General features: G+C 58.8%; 1 protein-coding gene across 1 annotated transcript in view; it reads right to left on the minus strand.

Annotated features, from left to right (window-relative positions):
- Window positions 1–20,448, minus strand: part of PPP1R37 (protein phosphatase 1 regulatory subunit 37) — a 37,013-nt gene extending 16,565 nt beyond the window's left edge. Inside the window, exon 1 of the mRNA XM_040252526.1 lies at window positions 19,902–20,448. Coding sequence (XP_040108460.1) covers window positions 19,902–20,346 — 445 coding nt within the window. The 5' untranslated portion in view covers window positions 20,347–20,448. The remainder of the gene's footprint in view (window positions 1–19,901) is intronic.
- Window positions 20,449–20,847: the final 399 nt, after the last annotated feature.

A 20,847-nucleotide genomic window follows, 5' to 3' on the forward strand; every position in this document is an offset into this window, starting at 1 on the left:
TTCGCTTGGGCGGGCCCCTGCCTGTCCCTGGCAGAGCTGAGGCAGGGCTGGGGAGACCCCCAGGGGTGTGTTTGGGTGTGCACCTTCAGAAACATGGTGAGCATGTGTGGGGACACTCCAGCAGGTCCCCCAGGGAACGGAAACCCTCCACCTCGCAGTTTCTGCCCTTCGGAGACAGGCGGGCACATAGCAAGCCACGGTGGCCATGGTGAGGAACGGGCCGGCCTCTGGCACTTTGGGTCTCCACGGCCTGTCCCTGCGCTGGGACTGAGGCTGCAACTCCTCACCCCAGGACAAGGCCCCTGACTCGATCCTGCAGTGCTCTTACCCCCATCCCCACGCAGACCTCCCCGGCCCGACCTTGCTTGTTTTTGCCTCTAGGTCGGCAACTGCTGTTGCTGCGGCTCAGAGCGCTCCCCTCCCCACACCCCCTTCCTAACCTGTCATCCAGGTCTCAGTTCCAATGTCGCCACTTCTGAGAAGCCTTCTCTGGCCCCTTTCTAAATCAGTGCCCCCACACCCATATTCTCCACCACATCCCTCTGGGGCCTCACGGGACACACCCCAATTGGTGTCTGTTTCCTAGTTCGCTCTCTGTCCTACACCAAGGGCTCCCTGAGTCTAGAGATATCACTGCAGCAAATGAATGACTCGCTCTGTGAATAGCACGAAGTCTCTCTTCCTTTCTCCCCAGAGAGCCACGTGATGGGGGCAGGAAGCCACACTGTGCCCCGGACAGGAGGCCCCTCAGGAGAGGCTGGGTCAGTCCTATCTTCTCAGACTCTGGGCCCCTCCCCAGTCCTGCGAAGGGGCCACGATGCCCACAGCTTCCTAGGTGATAACCGTGGTTTTCCCTGTCCCTCCCGGGAGGGAGGCATCATGACTGGGGGAGGGGAGGCAGGATCAGGGACGCCAGCTGCAGGGGGTGGGCTGAGCTTATGCAACCAGCCAGGAGTCCCAGGCCAGGAAAAGGGAGGGCCTGGCTACTCTACCTGCGGACCCGCATAACCTTCCAAACCACTAGGCTCATCTGAAGATCCTGCTACAGAAACTCGTGCAGTCTGAAGGTGCCGGGAGCTTTCTAAGTCACAGACGACTCAGCTCGGCCCACCATGGAGCCTCCCCCTCAGCAGGAGCTTGAAGAAGCTCCAGGGAGCTCCAGGGGGAGGGGGGAGGTCACGGGGCACGGTTACACAGGGCATACTAAGGACCCACGCGCCAGCCGTGAGACAGCCACTTCTAATTCCAAGGCACTGCTACTCATGGCAGCAAACACACAGGGACAGCACCTTGCTGGCGTTTGTGACACTGACTGCTTCCGGCAACCAGGTGAGGGCGGACTTACTCCCCAGGTGAGAACTGAACCTGAAGCAGGGGGAGTTAAGGAGCCCGCCAGAGGCCACAGAGCCAGTGGGAGGAGTGGGGCTCAGGCCTAAGCAGTCCGACTCCTCGGTCCTGGCTCCTTTTCCTTTGTTATCACTTACTTGGCTTTGGCGGGTCTTAGCTGTGGCACACAGGATCTTCCTTGTGTCACGCAGGCCTGGCTGCTCTGTGGCACATGGGATCTTAGTTCCCCTGACCAGGGATCGAACCCGCGTCCCCTGACCTGCAAGGGGGATTCTGAACCCCCGGACCATCAGGAAGTCCCCACAACCCTTGCCCTTAACCACACCCGACACTTTCTGTCCACAGTACACGCTGCCTCGAGCTTTCCAGAAGAGGAAAGCGAGGCACAGGGAGGTAAGGTGCTTTCCAAGGACACGGCCAGGAGAGAGGCGTGTGCGGCTGGCTCAGGGTGGGGGTGGACAGTCCGAGGTGTCTAAGGCTCACCTAAGCCTCGCGCTGACCCACCAGCCGCGCCCCCTCTTCTCTGCGCCAGCCCTGGGCTCCATCGTCCTCCTGCCCCCAAAGTGGGTCTGTGGTGGTGAGGCTGACTTGCCTCTCGCCTCCCTGGCAGTGCTGCGTGCCCAGCACACGTGGGTGGGCACAAAGCTCAACGTCCGCTGATGCTGAACCACCAAGACGACGTGTCCAGCCCAGTGCTGGGTGGAGCCGCAGCACGACCCAACACAAGTGCCCACGACGGGGCTTTGACTGCGAGCTGCCTCCTGGGGAGTGGGGTGTGCGTGTGTGTGTGACACTGAGAGCTGCCTCCTGGGGGGTGGGGCGTGTGTGTGTGTGACACTAGGAGCTGCCTCCTGGGGGTGTGTGTGTGCGACACTGAGAGCTGCCTTCTGGGTGTGTGTGTGTGAGACACTGAGAGCTGTCTCCTGGAGTGTGTGTGTGTGTGCGTGTGACACTGAGAGCTGCCTTCTGGACGGGGTGGGGGTGTGTGTGAGAGACACTGAGAGCTGTCTCCTGGAGTGTGTGTGTGTGTGAGACACTGAGAGCTGTCTCCTGGAGTGTGTGTGTGTGACACTGAGAGCTGTCTCCTGGAGCGTGTGTGTGTGTGCGTGTGACACTGAGAGCTGCCTATCTCCTGGAATGTGTGTGTGCGTGTGACTGGTGGCTTTCTGCCTCGTGATGTGAATCCACCTTCTTGACCCAGAACAGTGCAGGCCGGTGCGGAGGGCATGGCCTCTGGAGGCAGACAGAGCATCTGGCAGTGTCTGTCTGCGGTGTCTGAGGAGCCCAGGTCCCCTTCTCTGAGCTGTCCCCAAGCCCCACGAGGCTGAGCCTGGCTCTCTCAGGCCCCACTTGACAGGAAGAATGTGGGATTTCTGCTCAGGCCGCATGACCACCAGGACGGCTAGTGACCGGAGAGGGGGACGAGTCAGCCGCACTGTGGCCCGGAGAGCTGAGGCCCGCTCTTCCCATCAGCTCTGACCCCCCGCGGCAGCGCACAGAGGCCTCTGGGACCTTCCCGTGAGCGCCTTTGTGTACCTCACGCAGCCCCAATGGTTTCCCACCAGACCCCGGCCGCCACAGGACAAGGCCTTGGTCTCTTTCTGGTCGACTTTCCTCTTCTGGAAAACGGAGCCAATCACACAGACACAGACACAGACACAGACACACACAGACACACACACAGACACAGACACACACACAGACACAGACACACACACACGGAGGGGAAAACGGAGCCAATCACACAGACACAGACACAGACACAGACACACACACACACACACACGGAGGCTTCTAGCAGCAGTCACCGAGATCACTTATGTGACGCGTTTGGCGGGAGGCTGGGGCCCGCGAGCTGACACCTGGAGAGCGAGCGGAGCCCCAGGCAAACAAAGGCTCCGCGCTGCCCGGAGGCTCCTCGGGCTCCGCCCGTAGGCCAGCTGCATCCACCTGTCCCCGGCCACCTGGCTCGGAAATACTGGTCGCACCACTCCTGCCTGCCCAGAGACAAATATTTACCCAGGGCTGGGCACCTGAGGGCGCAGGAGTGAAGGCTTGGGGACAGAGGAGGACCCACAGGGCAGCGGGAAGAGGAGGAGCCCAGGCCGGCCGCGCAGCTCTAAGCCAGCCCCCCTGCCTGCAGAGGGGAGACGCTGCTCTACTCCCAGTGGGCCGGGCGAGCCGGACTCCCCCCTCTGCATCTCACCGTCCCCCCACGTCTGTGCAATGGGGCAACGATCTACCTACCCCGAGGGACAGGGTGTGGACAGGGCCGGCTGGTGCACGGATGGTGTCAGCACTGTGCCCGGCACCGGGCAGGCGCTCTGCCAACACCAGCCACCGCCACCCTCGCGGTTACTGATCGATGGCCCCGAGCAGCGCCCACCGCTCCTCTGGGACGCCTGGTGCCTGCCTCGTCCATGTCTGTGAGGCTCACCACAGCCTTCCAGTCCTGCCCTCTTCAAAGGAACGCGTGTGCCAACTGTTAACTCCCACTCCTCAGTGAGGCACCCCTGCCTAGCCCACCCACTGACCGAGGAGGCAAGAGCCGGGCGGCAGCTCCTCTCAGCTGCCCAGGGCAGAGGACACGGTCCCTCCTTCTGCCAGGGGCCCAAGTTTAACTCCGAGTGGACTCCGTTTCTCTCTTTAATCCCACCTGCCTCAAGGGTCAGTGTCTCAGCAGCAATTCAATGGATCCTTCACTCAACACCTGCTCTGTGCTCCACCCCTGGAGGGTGATGCTGGGGACATAGCATTCAAAACACCTTTGATCCCTGCCTCCACAGTGGAGACAGAGCAGTTCCCAGACAGTGATGACCCCGAGGGGGCAGGACTAAGGTGGGAGGGCCCAGGAGTGCACCTAACATGACCTGGGGATCAGGGAGGGCTTCCTGGAGGAGGGGCTACTTAACAACACCAGTCACGTGAGCACAGGGGCTTGAGTCTCATTCACCATCTCATCCCAGAATATAACATAACCGTGCCTGGTCCATGGCAGGTGCTCCGTCTACTGAAGGAAAGAAAGTGGGGGTGGCGGTGAGGAGACCCAGGGGAGTCTGAGTAGGAGTTCACCAGGGAAGGGGGGGGAAGAGCCACTTGAGAGGGCTGGGTGTGATCATGTACCACTGCACAGCTCCAACTGCAACCAGCAATTCCACCCCGAGGTCCGTACCCTGGAGAACTTCTTGCTCACAGCCCAGGTGCCGCGTACACAAAGTTCACAGCTGTGCCAGTGTGTCAGACCGAAAGCCAGAAACGGCTCAAATGTCCATCGAGGACAAGCTAAGGCACAGCCATGCAACGGAAGGCTCGGGAGCATCTCCATGGATGGAGTGAGAAACGCGACGCTGGAGGAAGGAGAGCACCAGGTCTCCACTCACGACACACCGTCATTCTTATAACACTCAGAAACAAGCAGAACCAAACTCCATATTTTTTCATCATACACGCACAGGTGATAAAACCTAAAAAAAAAAAAAAGACATGACAATCACAACCTGCAGGGTAGTAGTCATGGGTCTCTGGGCTCCATCCACCCTCCCCCCCAGACAGAGCTGAGTTAATGGTAATGCTCTCAGCCCTAAATTGGGAGGTAGGCTCACAGGTCTTTATTATACTACATTTTAACTTACGTGTATGGTACATACATAGTTTAAATGCCGTAAAGAGAACTTAATAACAATAATTTTAAAAGCAGAGGGAAGGAGGGAATTCCCCTGGTGGTCCAGGGGTTAGAACTCCACGCTTCCACTGCAGGGGGCACAAGTTCAATCCCTGGGCTGGTCTGGTCGGGGAACTAAGATCCCATAAGCTATTCTGTGCAGCCAAAAAAAAAAGTAAAGGGAGGGAGAAGTGTGTTGCAGCAAAGGGAACAGCACGTGCAAAGGCTCAGAGGACAGAGAACTGAGGCGCCTCTGGGGAACTGAAAGTCACTCTCAGGGTCAAGTGAAGTAAATAGGCAAGGCACCCAACACAGGGCTGGGGGCACTGCGGTACCTGAAAAAGGCCTGCAAATCACTCGGTGGCTCCCTGCTTCCCATTGCTCCCACTTACTGAAATCCTGGGTAGGCAACAGACCCAGCTCAGGGAAGGGGACCTCTGAGAAAGCTGAGGGCCATCAGGGGACAACCAGGCCGGCTATTTCAGGCTGCCTGCCTCAGGCTTCTGGTTGGGGCACCAGATGGCCAGCTCAGAGGCACTGGGGACTTTAGTTTGGAATTTTAAAATCCAATAACTGTGAGCTGTTTACTGGTGTAGTGAAGGCTCCAGGGATGGGCACGGAGTGCCTGGAACTTCTTGCTGCCCGACCTGACTTTCCTCCCCTATGAAAGGGGAGCACCGCCACGCAGCCTCACGAGGTGTGTCTGGGTGCTAAAGGACACGTTCATTCATTCTTTATCAAACAACCTGGGCTGGGCAGACAACAGAGCACAAAACAGACCCGGATCCCTGCCCTCGGGGAGAGATTGCTAGGCAGGCAGACAGATAATCACACAAATAAAAGTGACAAATTATAAGCAAGAAAGCACTCAGAGGAAAACACGGGTGATGATCACTTAGATTGGAGGATGTAACCGGGAAGGGCCTGTAGAGGGAGGAACATTTAGGCTGAGACCTAAAAGACGAGTTACGAGGCAGAAATTCATTCATCCCCTCAAACGGTCCTCTTCAGGGGCAGGTGCAGTTCCAAGTGAACACCCTGAGGCAGTGAACGCAGCCTTGGACCATCCCCTCCCAAGTTCCTTCCGATGGAAAAGGCAGACACAAGACAGGGAGTGGATGTCAGCAAACAAACGGTAACCCCACGGAAGTTGGGGAGAGCCTCTCAGGCAGAGGGAGAGCCAGCACAGAGGCCCAGCATGTAGACGTTGGAGGAGCGGGGGGTCTAGATTCCCGGGGGTGAGGCAGACTGGATGTGCCCAGGGACGGGGCTTCGGCCACGTTCCGCACAGGGCTGTGACCTCAGCAAGTGACGGATGGCGCCAGGTCACCAACTAGGGGCCCCACCAGCTTCGCCGGGTGGCTTGGCCTGGTGCTCAGCGAACAGCGGCTGCAGGTGTGCTTCCAGGAGAACCTTTTGGGAACCTGCTATCCCCTCTGCCTGGGCCTGGCCGCCACTAACACGACTCCCCTCCCCCAACAGTGCCACCAAGGCCACCTCCCCCCACCCATCCAGCCAGCCCTCCCTGCTGCAGAAAGCCAGCAAAGGAGCAAAGGCCACAGGGACTCTTTTTAAGGAGGCTCCATCACCTCCAGCTTTCCAGCAAGGCCAATGATAAATGAGGAAAAATATATCTGCACACAATGTAATGCCCAAGAGTGCATATCTGAAATAGAGACTCGGGGCTTACAAAACGACCCCAAACAAAAATGCGCCCAGTGCATGAAGAAGCAACTAACTCGGTAACAAGAAACAAGTTAACTAGTAGTTCAAGAAGGCTCATTAAAACAAAACACCATCTGGGCACCAAGACACCCAAATGCAAGTATTATTCATTCATCTTAAAAAAAAAAAATCAAGAGATACAACCAAGTGCTGTTCCTTGAGGCTTCCAGACCTTTGTGAGCACAGACTGTATATGAGACTTCAAAGGTTCCTACCCTCTGACCTGGTAAAACCACCTTCTAAGAATTTCTTCTGAGAAAGCTCCCCGTGACAACAGAAAAATTTATGGACAAGGCTGAACGTCGCTGCATTATTCATGCAGCTGAAAACTGGAAAGGGCCTAAATGCTCAGCAACGCGGAATGGCTGGAATAAATTACAACAGCCTGACGGTGGATTTTAATCATGCTTTGTTAAAAAAAAAAAAAGGAAAAATGAAGTGAAAATGCAGGACATTTAACGGTATACCCAGGCTCCGCCCAGTTTTATTTTTACGTGTTTGTGGCACTGTAACTTAGCCATTGAAGAGATGGGAAGGAAGTGCTCTGGCATTTCACGCTGACGACATTCCAGGTGGTGCGCGTCGCTTCTGATAAAGAGTCTTGCATCCAGAATATATATAGAACTCTTACAGCCTAACCAGAAGACAAATGATCCCATTTTAAAACGGGCTGAGGATCTGACTAGACATGTCTCCCAAGAAGACAGACAAGTGCTGAGAGGCATGTGAAAAGATGCTCAACACCATCAGCCGTCAGGGAAACAGGGAAACGCAGATCAGACCAAAACCACAGTGTGATGCCCAGCGCCCTGCGGGGGTGGCTGGGATCCAAGGGCCGGACAAGCAAGGGAGGATGTGGCGCAAGGGAGCAGAAGCCTCACCCGGTGGAGGGGAGTGCTAAGTGGGGCAGCCGCCCCGGGGAAAATGGTCAGGCAGTTGCTCAGAGGGTTAGAGTCGCCAGATGAACGAGCAATCTCACAGAAACCTCAGAAAAATGAAAGCCTGGGTCCGCACAAAAACCTGAATGTGAACATCCACAGCAGCACTATTCACCACGGCCAAAATGTGGAAATAACTCAAATGCACATCAATGGACAAAGAGATGAACCATCCACACGATGGAATGTTATTCAGTGATAACGAGGAATGAAGCACGGGCACGACGTGGGTGAACTCTAGCAACACCGTGCTTGGTGAGAGGAGGCAGACACAAGAGGCCATGGGCAGCACGACTCCACTTCCAGGAAAGGCCCAGAAGCTAACAAGAGCAGACCAGCGGTGGCCTGAGGGGGCAGGGGCGGGGCGCTGGGGCTAGGATTCCCTGCTCAGGGGCTCAGGGTTTCTTGGGGCGGGGAGAGGAGGTCAGGTAATGAAACGTTCTAAAAATGGACTGTGATGACAAACGCACCATTCTGGGAAAAACTGAACTGTGTGCTTTACATGGGTGAAACGTACATGGGTGAAACGTACGTGAATTACATCTCAGCTTTTCAGTTTCGTGCACTGGAGAAGGAAATGGCAACCCACTCCAGTGTTCTCGCCTGGAGAACCCCAGGGACGGGGGAGCCTGGTGGGCTGCCGTCTCTAGGGTCATACAGTCGGACACGACTGAAGTGACTTAGCAGTAGAAGCAGGAGCTTTTAAAAAAAAAATTCCGGATGGTAAGCCTAAGAAGTGATTTTCATTTTCTTCTTTCGAATTTCCAAGTCTTTTTTTTTTTTTTTTACAGTGAACATATCTTATTTGTAAAGTCAGAAAAGAATAAAAGGGGTCTCTTCCTTAGTAACAACCATCCTAGCTTCTCAGGTGACCGCACAGCCTTCACCCCCAGCTCCCCTCACCAACCCCCACTAAGGGGATGAGGTGAAAGCTGAGCCTCGGGCAGGACTCGCTCAGCTGTCCCACGGGCTGCAGATGGCATCTCTACTGCCCCGGCGCCCAAACCCTCGCTTCATAACAACATCAGGCAGGGAACCCAGGGGCACAACAAGGCAGGTCTCTCAGCTGCCCTCCTTGAGGACGTGTCACTCTGCCCCTCAAAGCAACAGAGGTGGCCGAGCGGCAGCAGGAGCCGTCCTGGGTGCCAGGCCACCCCATCCAGCCTGCTGCTTCACTTGTAAAACCAGGACGATAAGCCTCCACCCCGGATAATCCGGACGCGGGAAACGGGCGGAGCCTGCACCAGCCGGGATCCTCACGGCTGGGTGGTCAGTGAGCACAGGCATTTGGATCCAACAGCTGGCGGCCACCCAGCAAGTCAGGTGGCCCTGCCTTTCCCCGCCCCCCCCGAACTCACTGGCCTGGGGTGTCTGCTCAGGACCAGCCAGGGTCAGACTGCTGTCAGACATGCGGGCTCTGAGCAGGGCTCCACGGGGAGCTCTATCTCCAGGCTCTGCCCACACCAACCCCCCAACTCCATGCTAATGGAACGACACTCACCAAGCACAGGCTCTGTGCTGCTGGACACAGCAGTGACCAGGACAGCCCAGCCCCGCCCTCCTGGGGCTCGCAGTGCAACGGGGAGACAGCGGTATGGCAGGGGAGCCCAGAGAAGCTCCACGCCGCAGACCCCAAGGGCTGAGCCCAGGCCCGGGGGACAGAGGCCCCCCAACCCCCATCCCAGGGAACACAGCCCTTTCTAGTCACTGTGATTAAAGGCGGGAGAGCTGCGTCGGGAGAGAAGGGGATCACAGGGCAAGGAGTGAGGGTGGAGGCCTAAGCTGGCAGGGGTGGGGTGGGGTGGGGGCTGGACTCCCCTGACAGCCTCCACCCCCCCCAACACACCCCTTGTCACTGGCAGGCAGGGAATCAGGCCACTTGCCACAAAAGCAGAGAGGCGGGCCAGTTACCACCGCCTGAGCTCTCTTGCCCTGCCCACCAGCCCAGGGTGAGGAGGTCTCCATTCCCTAAATGGTGGGGGTGGCCTATGGACAGAGACAGGGAAACACATGCGGCGGGAAGGGACCTCGACACCCCTTTGGTGCACAGAAAGGCAGTGCCTTGGCCGAGGACCCAGAGCAAGCCCACAGCCAGGACAGGCCTGCTGGCTGACCTACACTCCCGCGGGCTCTGCAGATCTGGCAGAGGGACACCCGCGGCAGACTCGGGGCCCTCCTCCTGTCCTGTCCTGGGCTGCCAGAGGGTGGCCTACCTAGTCCCTGAGGCCTGGCACCACCTGCCCTTCCTTCTCTTGGTGCCACATGCTGGGAGCACCAGGGGATATGGGAGCACCCAGCCAAAGCCACCCCCGCCCTCATGATGCTCACAGCCAAGGGCACAAGAGTACCTTCCGGCCCACAGAGAACCAGATCGCTGACCTGGGGGGAACCAAGTGAGAGGGCCAGGAAAGAAGGGTGTGCTGCTACCTGAGGACAAGCTAGAGCTGTGAGAGCAAGGCGGGCATTCCAGGACAGGATGTGGGGAGCGCCCGGCAGGCTGGAACTGAGAAGAAGCCACCGCATTTGAGCCCAGAGAGCGGGCAAGGGGGGGCCCAGCCACGGTCAGTGAAGGCAGCGGGGGCCGGCCTCGTGAGCTATTTTAGGGCTCCCACATGGGGTGTGAAAGGCAGTCGGGGGAAGGGGCCATAAGCCTGATGTGAAGAAACAGGGCTCGCTTCCTCGGGAATGGAGAGAGGACGTGAGCAGGGAGGGCAATCAGGACTCCGTCACCTGGTGCACAGTGGGGAGAGGCGGTGGCAAGGGATGAACGAACGAATGGATGGATGGCAGCGTGGACAAACGGTCCAAGCGACCCTATGAACATCTTCCTTGGCCCTTGCTCCCTTTCGGGCCCCCAACTATTCTGAGGCCCAGTCCTGGGTTAGGGGCCCGAGGCTCCTGACCTGGGGCGCTCGTCAGCAGGCCTACTGGGCTCCGAGTCCCTGTGCTGCCTGGGGCTGTTCACGCGGAGCCAGAGGGAACAGATGCGGTCTCTCATGGTGTTCCTGGGTCCAGTGCGGGGAGACAGACCCAAACAAACAACAGCGTGAGGAGGCACCACGGGAACCCGGGAGAGCAGAGCAGCGCTGTCTGGAGACATGTGCGCCAGTGCGGGGACGTAGGGCAGAGGGAACCGTGGTCTGTGGATTAGACTGGGGGGGCTGGGGGGTGGGGGACTGACGGGGATGGACACCAGCTTGGGAAGGGCTCCCCACTGGCTCAGGGGCGCAGCCTCTGTCCTGTGGTGAGGAGGCTGGGAGGCTTCTGGGGAACAGAGCAGAGGGTGTGCCCTGTTCCCTCTGGTTCGAACACGGCTCCTCCCTTTACTGTCTGTGTGGCTTTGGCACCCCTGAGCCTCAGCTTTCCCCTTCTGGCTGCTGTGAAGATTAAATGAGTAAATGCACACGAAGAGCTCAGATCACCCCACCACGGTCGTCACCATCATGGCCATCCTGAAGCCTGACCCTCCGCAGGGTTGCTTCCTTCCCTGGCGGGGACTGGGGGCTTCCATCTCCTGGCAGCCCTGCCCTGCCTCCCCCCACCCGCCCCAGGGCTCTGAGGAACCCAGGGGCTTCAGCTGTGAAGGTGCTGGCTTCGCACAAAGGGGAGGGCCGCACGGAACACCAGCAGCTTCCCCACCACACGGCTGATGGCAGCTGGCAGGAGGCTATGGCTACGGGGAGACGGAGGGGTGGGCGTGAAAGTGGCTCACGAGTCTGACCCCGGTGGGTTCCCACCCACCCAACCAGGGAGGACATCCCAGCTGGGATCCGACAAGGCCTCCGCAGCATCAGACCACAGGGCTCCCACCCCAGGCTTCTGCTGGAAAGGGAGAGGGCGTCAGGCAAGTCACATGAGCCGAGCGGCTGTCAGCAGACACTTTCAAACCGCCACCCCCACCTTGAGGCAAAGGCTCTAGAGCTGCTGCAGAGAGTAAGGAAGAGGGTGAGAATCACTTTATATAGAGTGCCCACTGGGTACCTGCCCCCACCGCAACCCGCCAAGGGGAGGGCTGCCGAGCAGCTCTAGGGACACTCAGGGGAGGCAGACCAAGCCAGGCTCTGCCCTCATGGAACTGCCTTCCCAGTGGGGAGAAAACAGAAGCGAAGCACGATGGACGTCAGTCCTTCCTGGGGGCACCCGGCCTTGGAACCCCCTTCCTTGAAAGAGGACCCCTTCCGCCTGTCCCGCCCTAACTGAAGCACCAGACCCCCACCTCCTGTTGCAGCTCCAGCCCAGAAAGCACCCCCAAGAGGGAGCTGCCCTAACACGGGCACGGCCCAGCTCAGGGCGGGAGTGATGGGGGCCGCCTGGGAGTGGTGAGGTCAAGGACCCGGCATTCTCACCAGGCCTGCAGGGACTACGGGGTGCCCCTGGCTCAGAGGGTTAGGCCTGGCTCCCCACCAAGAGTCAGGAGGCTTCGAAACACACTCCTCTTGTGCCAAAATGGCTCCACAGACAAGCAAACTGTGACACAGAGAGGTTTCAGGATGTGCCTGCGTTCACGTGGTGGAATTCACAATCGGCCCAGGGTCTCGGGCTGGTCAGTCTGCTCTTGGAAAGGAGGGAGCCAGGGCAGGCTCACCAGGACACGGCCCCGTTCAGCTCTAACGAGCCCTCACTGCACGCAACAGCTAGTTACCGGTCCAGTCACCTCCCAAGTTTCTCAATCCCCACACAAGAGGGGATACTGAGGCAGAGAACCCAGGCGAGTGCCTCTGGACAGAGGGCAGCGGTGGACTGGCACCAGACTGCCCCGAAGCCCGAGGCCTGGGCTGCCTTGCGTTACTACAGCTTCACAGAAACAGGGAAGGGGCCCACTGGGGGCTCCATGGTCTCCTACTGGAAATTGCTGGGCCAATATTCTAGAGCTCAAAATTTCCTGATCTTAGAAAATCACCACAGGATGCCTCCTCTATTATGTTAGACCCCAGTTTTTAGAGCTCTCTGCATCTGGGAAGTGTGGGACCTGGGGGACTTTACAGGTGAAGGCAGTTGCTGAGGTGGCATGGGGGAGGCCGTGCAAGCACCCAAGTGCACGACGCCCCCACTCACCACCCCATCACCCCATCCCAGGGCATGGGGCACGAACTAGGGTTGGGGGTTGGAGCTTAGAGATCCATGGGGAGAACACCACAGTGCAAAACCTTCTGGGGAGGGAGAGGCTCAGATAGATCCGGTGATTAAATCAATCAAACAAATGCAAGCTCCTAGCCACCGCAGGGCTTCGCAAGGCTGAGTCTCAGGCTTGCTGCCCCAGCCTTGGTCTCAGCCTCTGCAGGCCACACTCCCAGAAGGTTCTGCTGAAAACAGTGGGCAGGCCCCTTCTTAAAGCCTTCTGCTGGCTCCCTGCCACCCTCAGGCTAACAACGCCCATAAGGCCCCACCTGGGTGGATGGTCCCTCCCTGCCTTCCCCAGTCTGGCCTCGGACCCTCCTGCCTTCACCTCCAGACTTCTGACTCTGGGAAGACTGGCTTTTTTCTCCTCCTTGGATGTGCCTCACTGGCTCCGCCTCCAATCCTCTGCACTTCTTCCCACTGCTCCTCACCTGGCTCACTCCCGTGATTTTTTTAGGCCTGAGACGGCTCCTTCCTCCCCAAGAAGCCACCTGTGCCTTGCCCATCAGCTCTTCCCAGTCAGGGTCCTGGGCACCCTGATTTGATTAGAACTGTTTACCATGCGGCTCCCTTACTCAACCATGACCTCCACGGAGGCAGGGCCTGCCTTCTTCCCCGACCCCTAACACCGGCATTCACTAAATGAGAGGCTGTGCTTGCCTTCCGCCGGAAGGGACTGAGTGCGCACCACATCCCAACGCTGGGAAGCACAGCAGGAATTCGGGCCAAGGCTGAGGACAGGGGAGCAGCAAGGACCTCCCAGGACGCTTGAGCTGCCCGAGAACCACAGAGATCCCCTCCTGAGTGCCACTCAGCCAATTCCTTCACTCAGGCTGCTTCTCGTCCCTGAGCTTCCTGGTGAGGCTAGAATGGTCATCTCCATCTCACAAAGGGTTATGGGTTCAAGACAAGGAAACCACGCAGCAGGCAGAAGCGGATGCAGCCGTGAGCCAAAGCTCACACAGCCAGGACTCGAGGAGGAAAGTGCAGGCCCCCCGCCACACTGCTTGGCTTTGTGATGGCCTCCAGTGACCTCGCCTCTCTGTGCTCCCAGTACCTCATCTACAAACCGGGAAGACCGGCGCCTGCCTCCTGGGTGGCTGGGAGACATAACCGAGACACCCACTCAGCACAGCGGCGGGCGCGTGGGAGTTAAGAGCGGTGACCAGGGTCGCCTGGAGAGCAGGGGCCTCGCTCTGGGGCCCCTCCGCGCTCCACTGCGGAAGGCCGCCCACCCAAATCCCGTTTCTGCAGTTACCGCCAAGTCAGACGCTTCAGTGTGCTCTAAAACAAGTCTGCGAGGCCAGCCCCAGCCACCCTTGAACTGAGGTCTGGAATTGAGCCTTGGGACTGAGCGCTGGGCAGCTGGGCTGAATCAGGGGCCCTGAGCAGGACAGCCAAACCTGGCCGCCTGGGGAGCTTTCTAGAAACACAGATTCCTGGCGTCCATTCCCAGAAGCCACCCCCGTCACGGCCAGTCCAGTCCAGGGCGTCTGGCTCCACAGCTCTTAACACTTCTGGAGCCAAACGCCTGAGAGAGACAGGAGATGCCTGGTTCCCAGAAGCGCGTGCACACACTTTTGACAGCCCCGTTGGAGGACCAAGCGCCAAGCGCCCGAAGTGTGGGGCCTGGCGCAGGCCCATCAGCTCCTCCAAGAGGCTTTCTCCCCAGGCCCTCAGTGGCGTGAGAGCTGATGGAAAGCCTCACTCCCCTGCCGCTCACCCACCCTCCTGGGCGCCAGACGCAGGTCACAGGGGTGACCCACAGTCTTCACCCTTCAAGAGGGAAATGTGACGCGAACACAAATAAAGCCCTGGAGGTGGAGAGGAGGGCCAGCCACTCCCCACACAGGCCCGACCACAGAGTCAGCCTCCCATGGGGCTTAGGGCTGGGCGCCAGGCCGTTCTACAGAGGGGACGGGGCTCGGCGGGTGCAGCTGGAACTTGTCCACAGTCATGGCCGGTGTCTGAGAGGCTGCGGCTAACACTTCAGCGCTTTGCATCTAGACCCTCGCTGCCCTTGCTGCCTCTCAGCCGGAGGCCGAGATGGCTGATTGAGTTTCAGCTCAGAGAGGCTGGGCAGCCTGCCCAGAGTCACCCAGCTCGTCACCGACAGGACTGTCCCTGTCAGGGATGTCGGGGAACTCTTCTGACGGATAGACCGCAGGGTTTTGACGAGGGAAACGCTGGGGGAGAGGCGAGTGCAAACGCACAGCCGAGACAGCGCGGCACGGAGGCCAAGGGCTGTAGGCGGGGGGCAGAGGACTGGCGACGACAAGAACAGGCCCCCCCAGCACTCCCCGGGGACACTGTTATCTCACTTAATCCTCATCGCCCTATGAGGAGGTATGACTGTCAGCTGTATTTCAGACAGAAATATCATTATGGACAGAGAGAACGACTGCCCAAAGTCACATGGCAGAGTCTATGTGCCAATGCCGGCAGGAGGAGGTGAGGGTGGGCCCTCCCTGGGGGAAGCACCAGAGCCACCCCCCACAAGGGCACTGGCTCCTCACCAGCCAGATCGCCCACCACTCAGGTAAAATGAGCCATTAACTAGCAAGAGAGCCTCTGTCCACTACGAACAGGTTCCTTCCCACCTGTCAAAGCCGTTTCAAGGACTCAATCTGCAGCCCGGGTTTCAGTGAGAACAAACAGGATGGTGTTTCCACGCCCCCTGATCCTCACTGAGGAACACGACGGCCACTGTCCCCACCAGCCCCTCGCCCCCATCCCACCCCTGAAGCTCGGGTGGCCGGAGCTGGGCATGTTTGGGCCCCCTCCACCCTGCAGACGCCTCCACTCCACATGATGAGTTTCCCGGGGGGGCAAAGCTCCCATGCCCCTACTCCAGGACAGACTGCACAGGGGGGAGGTCAGGGAGCCGGCAATGAGTCGTGGGCAGGACTGGGGGGAGCGGGGAGACAGCCGCCCAGACCGCGGCCGGTGTCACATGCTCCCCGACGCCTGCCTCGCCAAACCCGTGTCTCCTCCCCACATGGCGGTCAGCTGGGACTAGGGAGACAGCTGGGCCTCAGGTCACTCCTGCAGTTTGGTCTGAAGAGTCCCTGGTACAAGACCCTCAGAGGAGCTGGGACCGCAAGGCCTGCTGCTATGGATGGGGGTTGCGGCAGGCGAGCCCCTCCTCCATGGGGGCCCACTTCCACCCCCAGGGAGTGTGGGGCACACACGGGCCCCAGCCTGGCAGTACGGAGGCGGCCCCCTCTCCAGCTTCACAGCCCATCCACCAGCAACCGGCTTGCTGCAGAGACCCCCCTGCCCCACCAGGTCCATCCCATCCACTCAAGACATCCTGGAGGTCAGGTCAGCAGGACAGGGCTCACAATTTCACAGATGAGGAAACAAACCACCAGCTCAGCGAGAACCGGGGCTGGGCCGGAGCCACAGCACACTGCGGCCGGGGCCGGGCAGGGAGCACACGGCGGCGAGAGGGACCCCAGGTATGGCCTGGCCCCAGCCCTTCTGCATGGCTGCACGTGCCCCTGGCGCTCATTTGGCCATGATCCCCATGTGTCTTTCGAGGGGCTGAGTGGGAATGAGCATGGACAGTGCCTGCTCTCCCATTCTAGAGGGGGAGAGAGAGCACCAGCACGAAACAAATGTGTATCTTAACAGCAGGCGGCCTTTAGTGCAATGAGGCAGACAAGCAGGCCCCCAAGTTGGGGGCAGGCAGGGACATCATGTGACATGGGAGCCAGGAAAGGCCCTTCTGAGCGCTGGGCTGGGTTGAGCCTCAGGAGGCATGAGACCCTCCCGCACCTCTTTCAAATGTCTGGTCTCCAGGAATTCCCCAAAACGTGACCTCTGACAGGGCCTGACAGGGCTCCTGTCTCAAGCAGACACCCCCAGAGGCTCCCACCCAGCTGGGCCCCCACCTAGCCCCAGACCCAGCCTCGCCCACTGCAGCCAGAGGCTGTCAGGCCTGGCCAAGCTTTCTTCCCAGGGCAAGGCTCTGCTGACTGGGCGCCTGGTGCTAGGGCCCAACTCCTCCAGTGGCTGCTTGCTCCCAGCCTGAGGGTGCTCTTGCACCTTGGGCCGGCGCAACTTCTCCATCTCTGCGATGGAAGAGCAGCTTCTGAATGATCTCTTCCAATTCCGAAGTGCCAATTCCTCCTTCACCCTTGGCCTCGGGGTCGTGTCACCAGGGCAACCCCCAGCGTGACCCCACCCTCACCCTTCTCACAAGGGCCGGAGCTCAAATGACACCCTCTCTGCTTTCCCGTGGCTCACAGACCACCTTCAGCAAATCTCCCGCCCCTCCTCCAAGACCTGCCAACCCCTCCCTGAAGCCCCCAGCTGAGACCCTCAATCTCTCAACCGGGCAAGCCCCTTGGCCCAACTTTCCACAGCCTGGCGAGCCTCTGTCTCCCTCAGTCCCAGACCAGCCAACAACTCCACTGTCCTCCCCAGATACAGGGCGATTCACCAGCCAGCACCACCAGGCCTGCCAAATCCCATCGCCCGAACTCACCAACTTCACCAATGAGCCTTCCCCTGCCTGGGAACTCCTTCCCCTGCCACCCAACTCCTTCCCTCGCAGGTCGACCTCAGCCTCTCCCTGGCCCAGACAGACCAACTTTCCCCGCCCTCCCATAAAATCAACTCATTTCTCCAGGTCATCACCTCTCCACCTCAGACCCACTGATGTTTCTGGAGAGTGAATGCAGACCAGTCCCGCCGTCCCTCCCAGCCACCATCCTCTCAACCCCTCCCAGCCAGGCACCAACTGACCCTCCTGCTCAACATTCTGGCCCCCAACCCCCGCCTTTACCGCCTCTTCACGACTGCCCGAGATATAAAAAAAAAAAAACCAACCAACCAAAAAAAAAAAAAACCAGACTGAATCTGCCTGGATAACAGCAGCTGCTATTTATGTGGCAGGAACTTACAAGGACTATCTTATTTAATCTTCACAACTTCCCCACAGTAGAAATTAGCACCTCCATTTGCAGAGAAAGAAACAGGAGGCTCAGAGAGGAAAAATGGCTTCCCCAAAGCCCAACAGCTGCTAACACACAGCTGTTGCTCTTCTGGGAACCCGCGGGCCAGAAACGTTCCCCTACTCGAACCCCGCCCCCGGCCCGGACTCTCCAACTGCCGCGGCCACCACTGTGTTCCGGCCCACAGACGGAACATCTTCCCGTCCCCCGGGCCCGAGCCCACCAACCGACTGGAAGCTTGTGAAGCACGACCTCCGCCCCCAACTCCACGAACCAACTCATCCAGGCTAGCCCCCTAAACGACCAGTAGCACCTAACGTCACCCCTAAAATGACCAACTATAACTGCAGCCTCATGAAGGCCCACCCTGGCCGACCACTTTCCACACACAACCTTATTCAGTCCTCTCTGAAATCCCGTGGCATGGCTACTCTCACCCACTTACAGGTGGGAAATCGAGGCTCCGAGGAGTTAGGAACCCAGCCTGAGGTCATGCTTTGGGTAAATGGGATTCAGGATTGAGCTGGAGCCCAGGCTAGCCACCATCCCGCTCTGCCTCTCCAGTTCTTTCCCTCCTGCTCTGAGCTCCCTGGACCGGATGCTATATCTGGGGCCTGTTCCCTCTTCCCTTCCTCAGCCCTAGTCCCCCAAGCCCTCCAACCTAACCTATCTTGAAGGCCGAGAGCCCAGGGACTTGGCTGGCTCCCAAGGCCAAGAATTTTAAATTAACCACTGTCTCTTTAACAATAACTGGCTGGGGAATTTCCTGGAGGTCCAGTGGTTAGGACTGTACTTCCATAGCATCTGGCCCGGGGTTTGATCCATGGTCGGGAAACTAAGATCCCCCATTCCACACCGTGCAGCCAAAAGACAAAACAAACAAAACACTAACAGGCCAAGATGGCATTCACGGCCGCTCCTAGTGTGTTCAGCTTTCAGCTCCCACGTTTCCCACCCTCACATCAAAGCCATCGCTTTCTCCACTGCCCACAGAGCAGCAACATTTCTACCTCTCTCCCAGGGCCCACAGACCAACTGCTATAGACCAGGGTCCAGGCCGATCCCTTCGGCTCCATCCCTGCACGAGTCCCAGACCTGACCAGGACTCAACCCTGCCATCCATCTCTGGAGCCACTTTCCACCTTCCCAGCCCTACAGATAAAACACACTCCTCCAACTGCTCTTTCAGTTCCAACACAGAGCTGACCTTCTCTACAGAACTTATAACCTATGCAGTCGCTCTCTGCCCACTGCACCTCGAGCCATCAAACTTCTCCAGCGCTCTCACCTTCCACCGCCAGCAACTCCAATGCTTTCTCGGGGCAGAAGGGACGGGGCTAGAGGGAACAAAACAAGGACAGCCCTCCCAGAGCCAGGCTCCAAAGTTCCTCTGCTCCTGAATGACTGACAATGTTCTGCTTCCCCTTTTTTGGGGGGAGGGGGGGGGAGCGAGTAGGGAAGGAGAGGAAGAGGAGGCACGCGGTGACTTTTTCTTCCTAATGCCAAGATCGAACACCTCCCTGGACTATCTCAACCAGCCCCAAACTGACCACCAACTAGCTCCTTTTTCTGGCAAGTTTGTTTACTTTGCCTCCCTTTCCCAGTCCCAGGATTGACTGACTCCTCTACCGCCAGGCTCCAAGTTTACGCCTTGTCCTCCTTTCAGCCAAGGAAGTTGAGTCACGTGACCACCCCCAGCCCCGAGGCTTGCAGACCGACAACTGTAACCTCTTTCTGTCCCCATGGGCCCATCAAACTCCTCCAACTGCCCTTTCAGCGACAATGTTGACCCACCCTTCCTCCCCTGACTGTTCTATCCTTCTCTGAGGGAACTTGAACTCAAAGGCTACTGCCCTCCTAATCAATCTCCCAAGCCACTAAACTTTCTTTGATTGCTCACCGTCTTAATTCCTCAAACGATCACCATCAGCGTCCCTTGGGGAGGGGAGAGAGGGAGCAGCCTAACCCAGCTAATGTTCACCTTCCCAACCCAACAGCCACTCCCTCTCTAACACCCTCCAAGCTCTAAACGGACGACTGTCTCCTTAAATCCTTATGAGGGGCAACTTATTGAGCTCCACCTCTGTACTGGTCGCCGCACCGACTCCCAGGTCCCCAACCAGCCCGCCCCCGCGCTCCAGCCGTGGCTACCGTGTCTCCAGGGGTCTTTGGGTTCCACAGCTCCGGACACGATATCTTCGTCGGAAGGGAACGTAACGCGCTTGGCCGCAGCCTTGAGGCGCCCGTCGGCCGGGGGCGATGCGGGGCCGGGAGACGGGGCCTCGGCGGGGGCCTCCTCGGCTTCGCCGTCCGCGCCCGGCCCGGGCGGCGCCTCCTGCGGCGGGATCTCCATCGCCGCCGCCGCCGCCTCCTCACGGGGGCCCTGGGGGCATGCCCCGGGCCCCGGACTTGTCTCTCCGGGCCCTCCCGCCGTCCCGGGGCATGGGCTCAGCCACTGCTTCAGGCGCCGACTCCGTCCCCTCTCTGGTCGTCGTAGTCGTCGCCGCCGGGAGCTCGAGCGCGCCTCCCCCGAGCCCCGTGAGCGTCTGCTCGTTCGCAGCCGCACTTTCGTTAAGAGCCAGTGAGCCCGCCGCATACACGGAAAAGCAGAAAATCAATTTAAGTTATTTTCAGGTAGAGTTGTCTCGTGCGTTGTTAAAGCGGGTACCAGAAAGCAGAAAGAGCCACGGGAAAAAGAGACGTGAGTACCGAATCTGCAGAGCCGGAACTGCAGAATACGAGGGGCGGGGCGAGAGAGACGCCGTCTCCCGGAGCAGCGCGCAAGCGCGAACCCAAGCCGCTCCCCCGCCCCACGCCTCCCCGCTTCAAAGTAGATAACCAACATTCAGCCCCTCACACATTCGTCACGAGCTCAGGCAACGGAGAAAGGAGTGGAGGTGATAGGAATAAAAGCATATGCTTGGTGAGGCTAGGCCAACTGATATGGAGAGAAATAAAGGGATGGAGAACTTGAAAGGCTATAGGAGTTGTGTTGACTATATATGAGTACCGGTGATGGATGCTGACAGAGGGAACCCCTGCCTGGAGACAAAGCCTGTCTCCATTTGCTGGTTAGGCTCCAGCTTTCCATTTGCAG

This window comes from Oryx dammah, unplaced genomic scaffold (genome assembly GCF_014754425.2).
Source record: "Oryx dammah isolate SB20612 unplaced genomic scaffold, SCBI_Odam_1.1 HiC_scaffold_13, whole genome shotgun sequence".
NCBI classification, from domain to species: Eukaryota; Metazoa; Chordata; class Mammalia; order Artiodactyla; family Bovidae; genus Oryx; species Oryx dammah.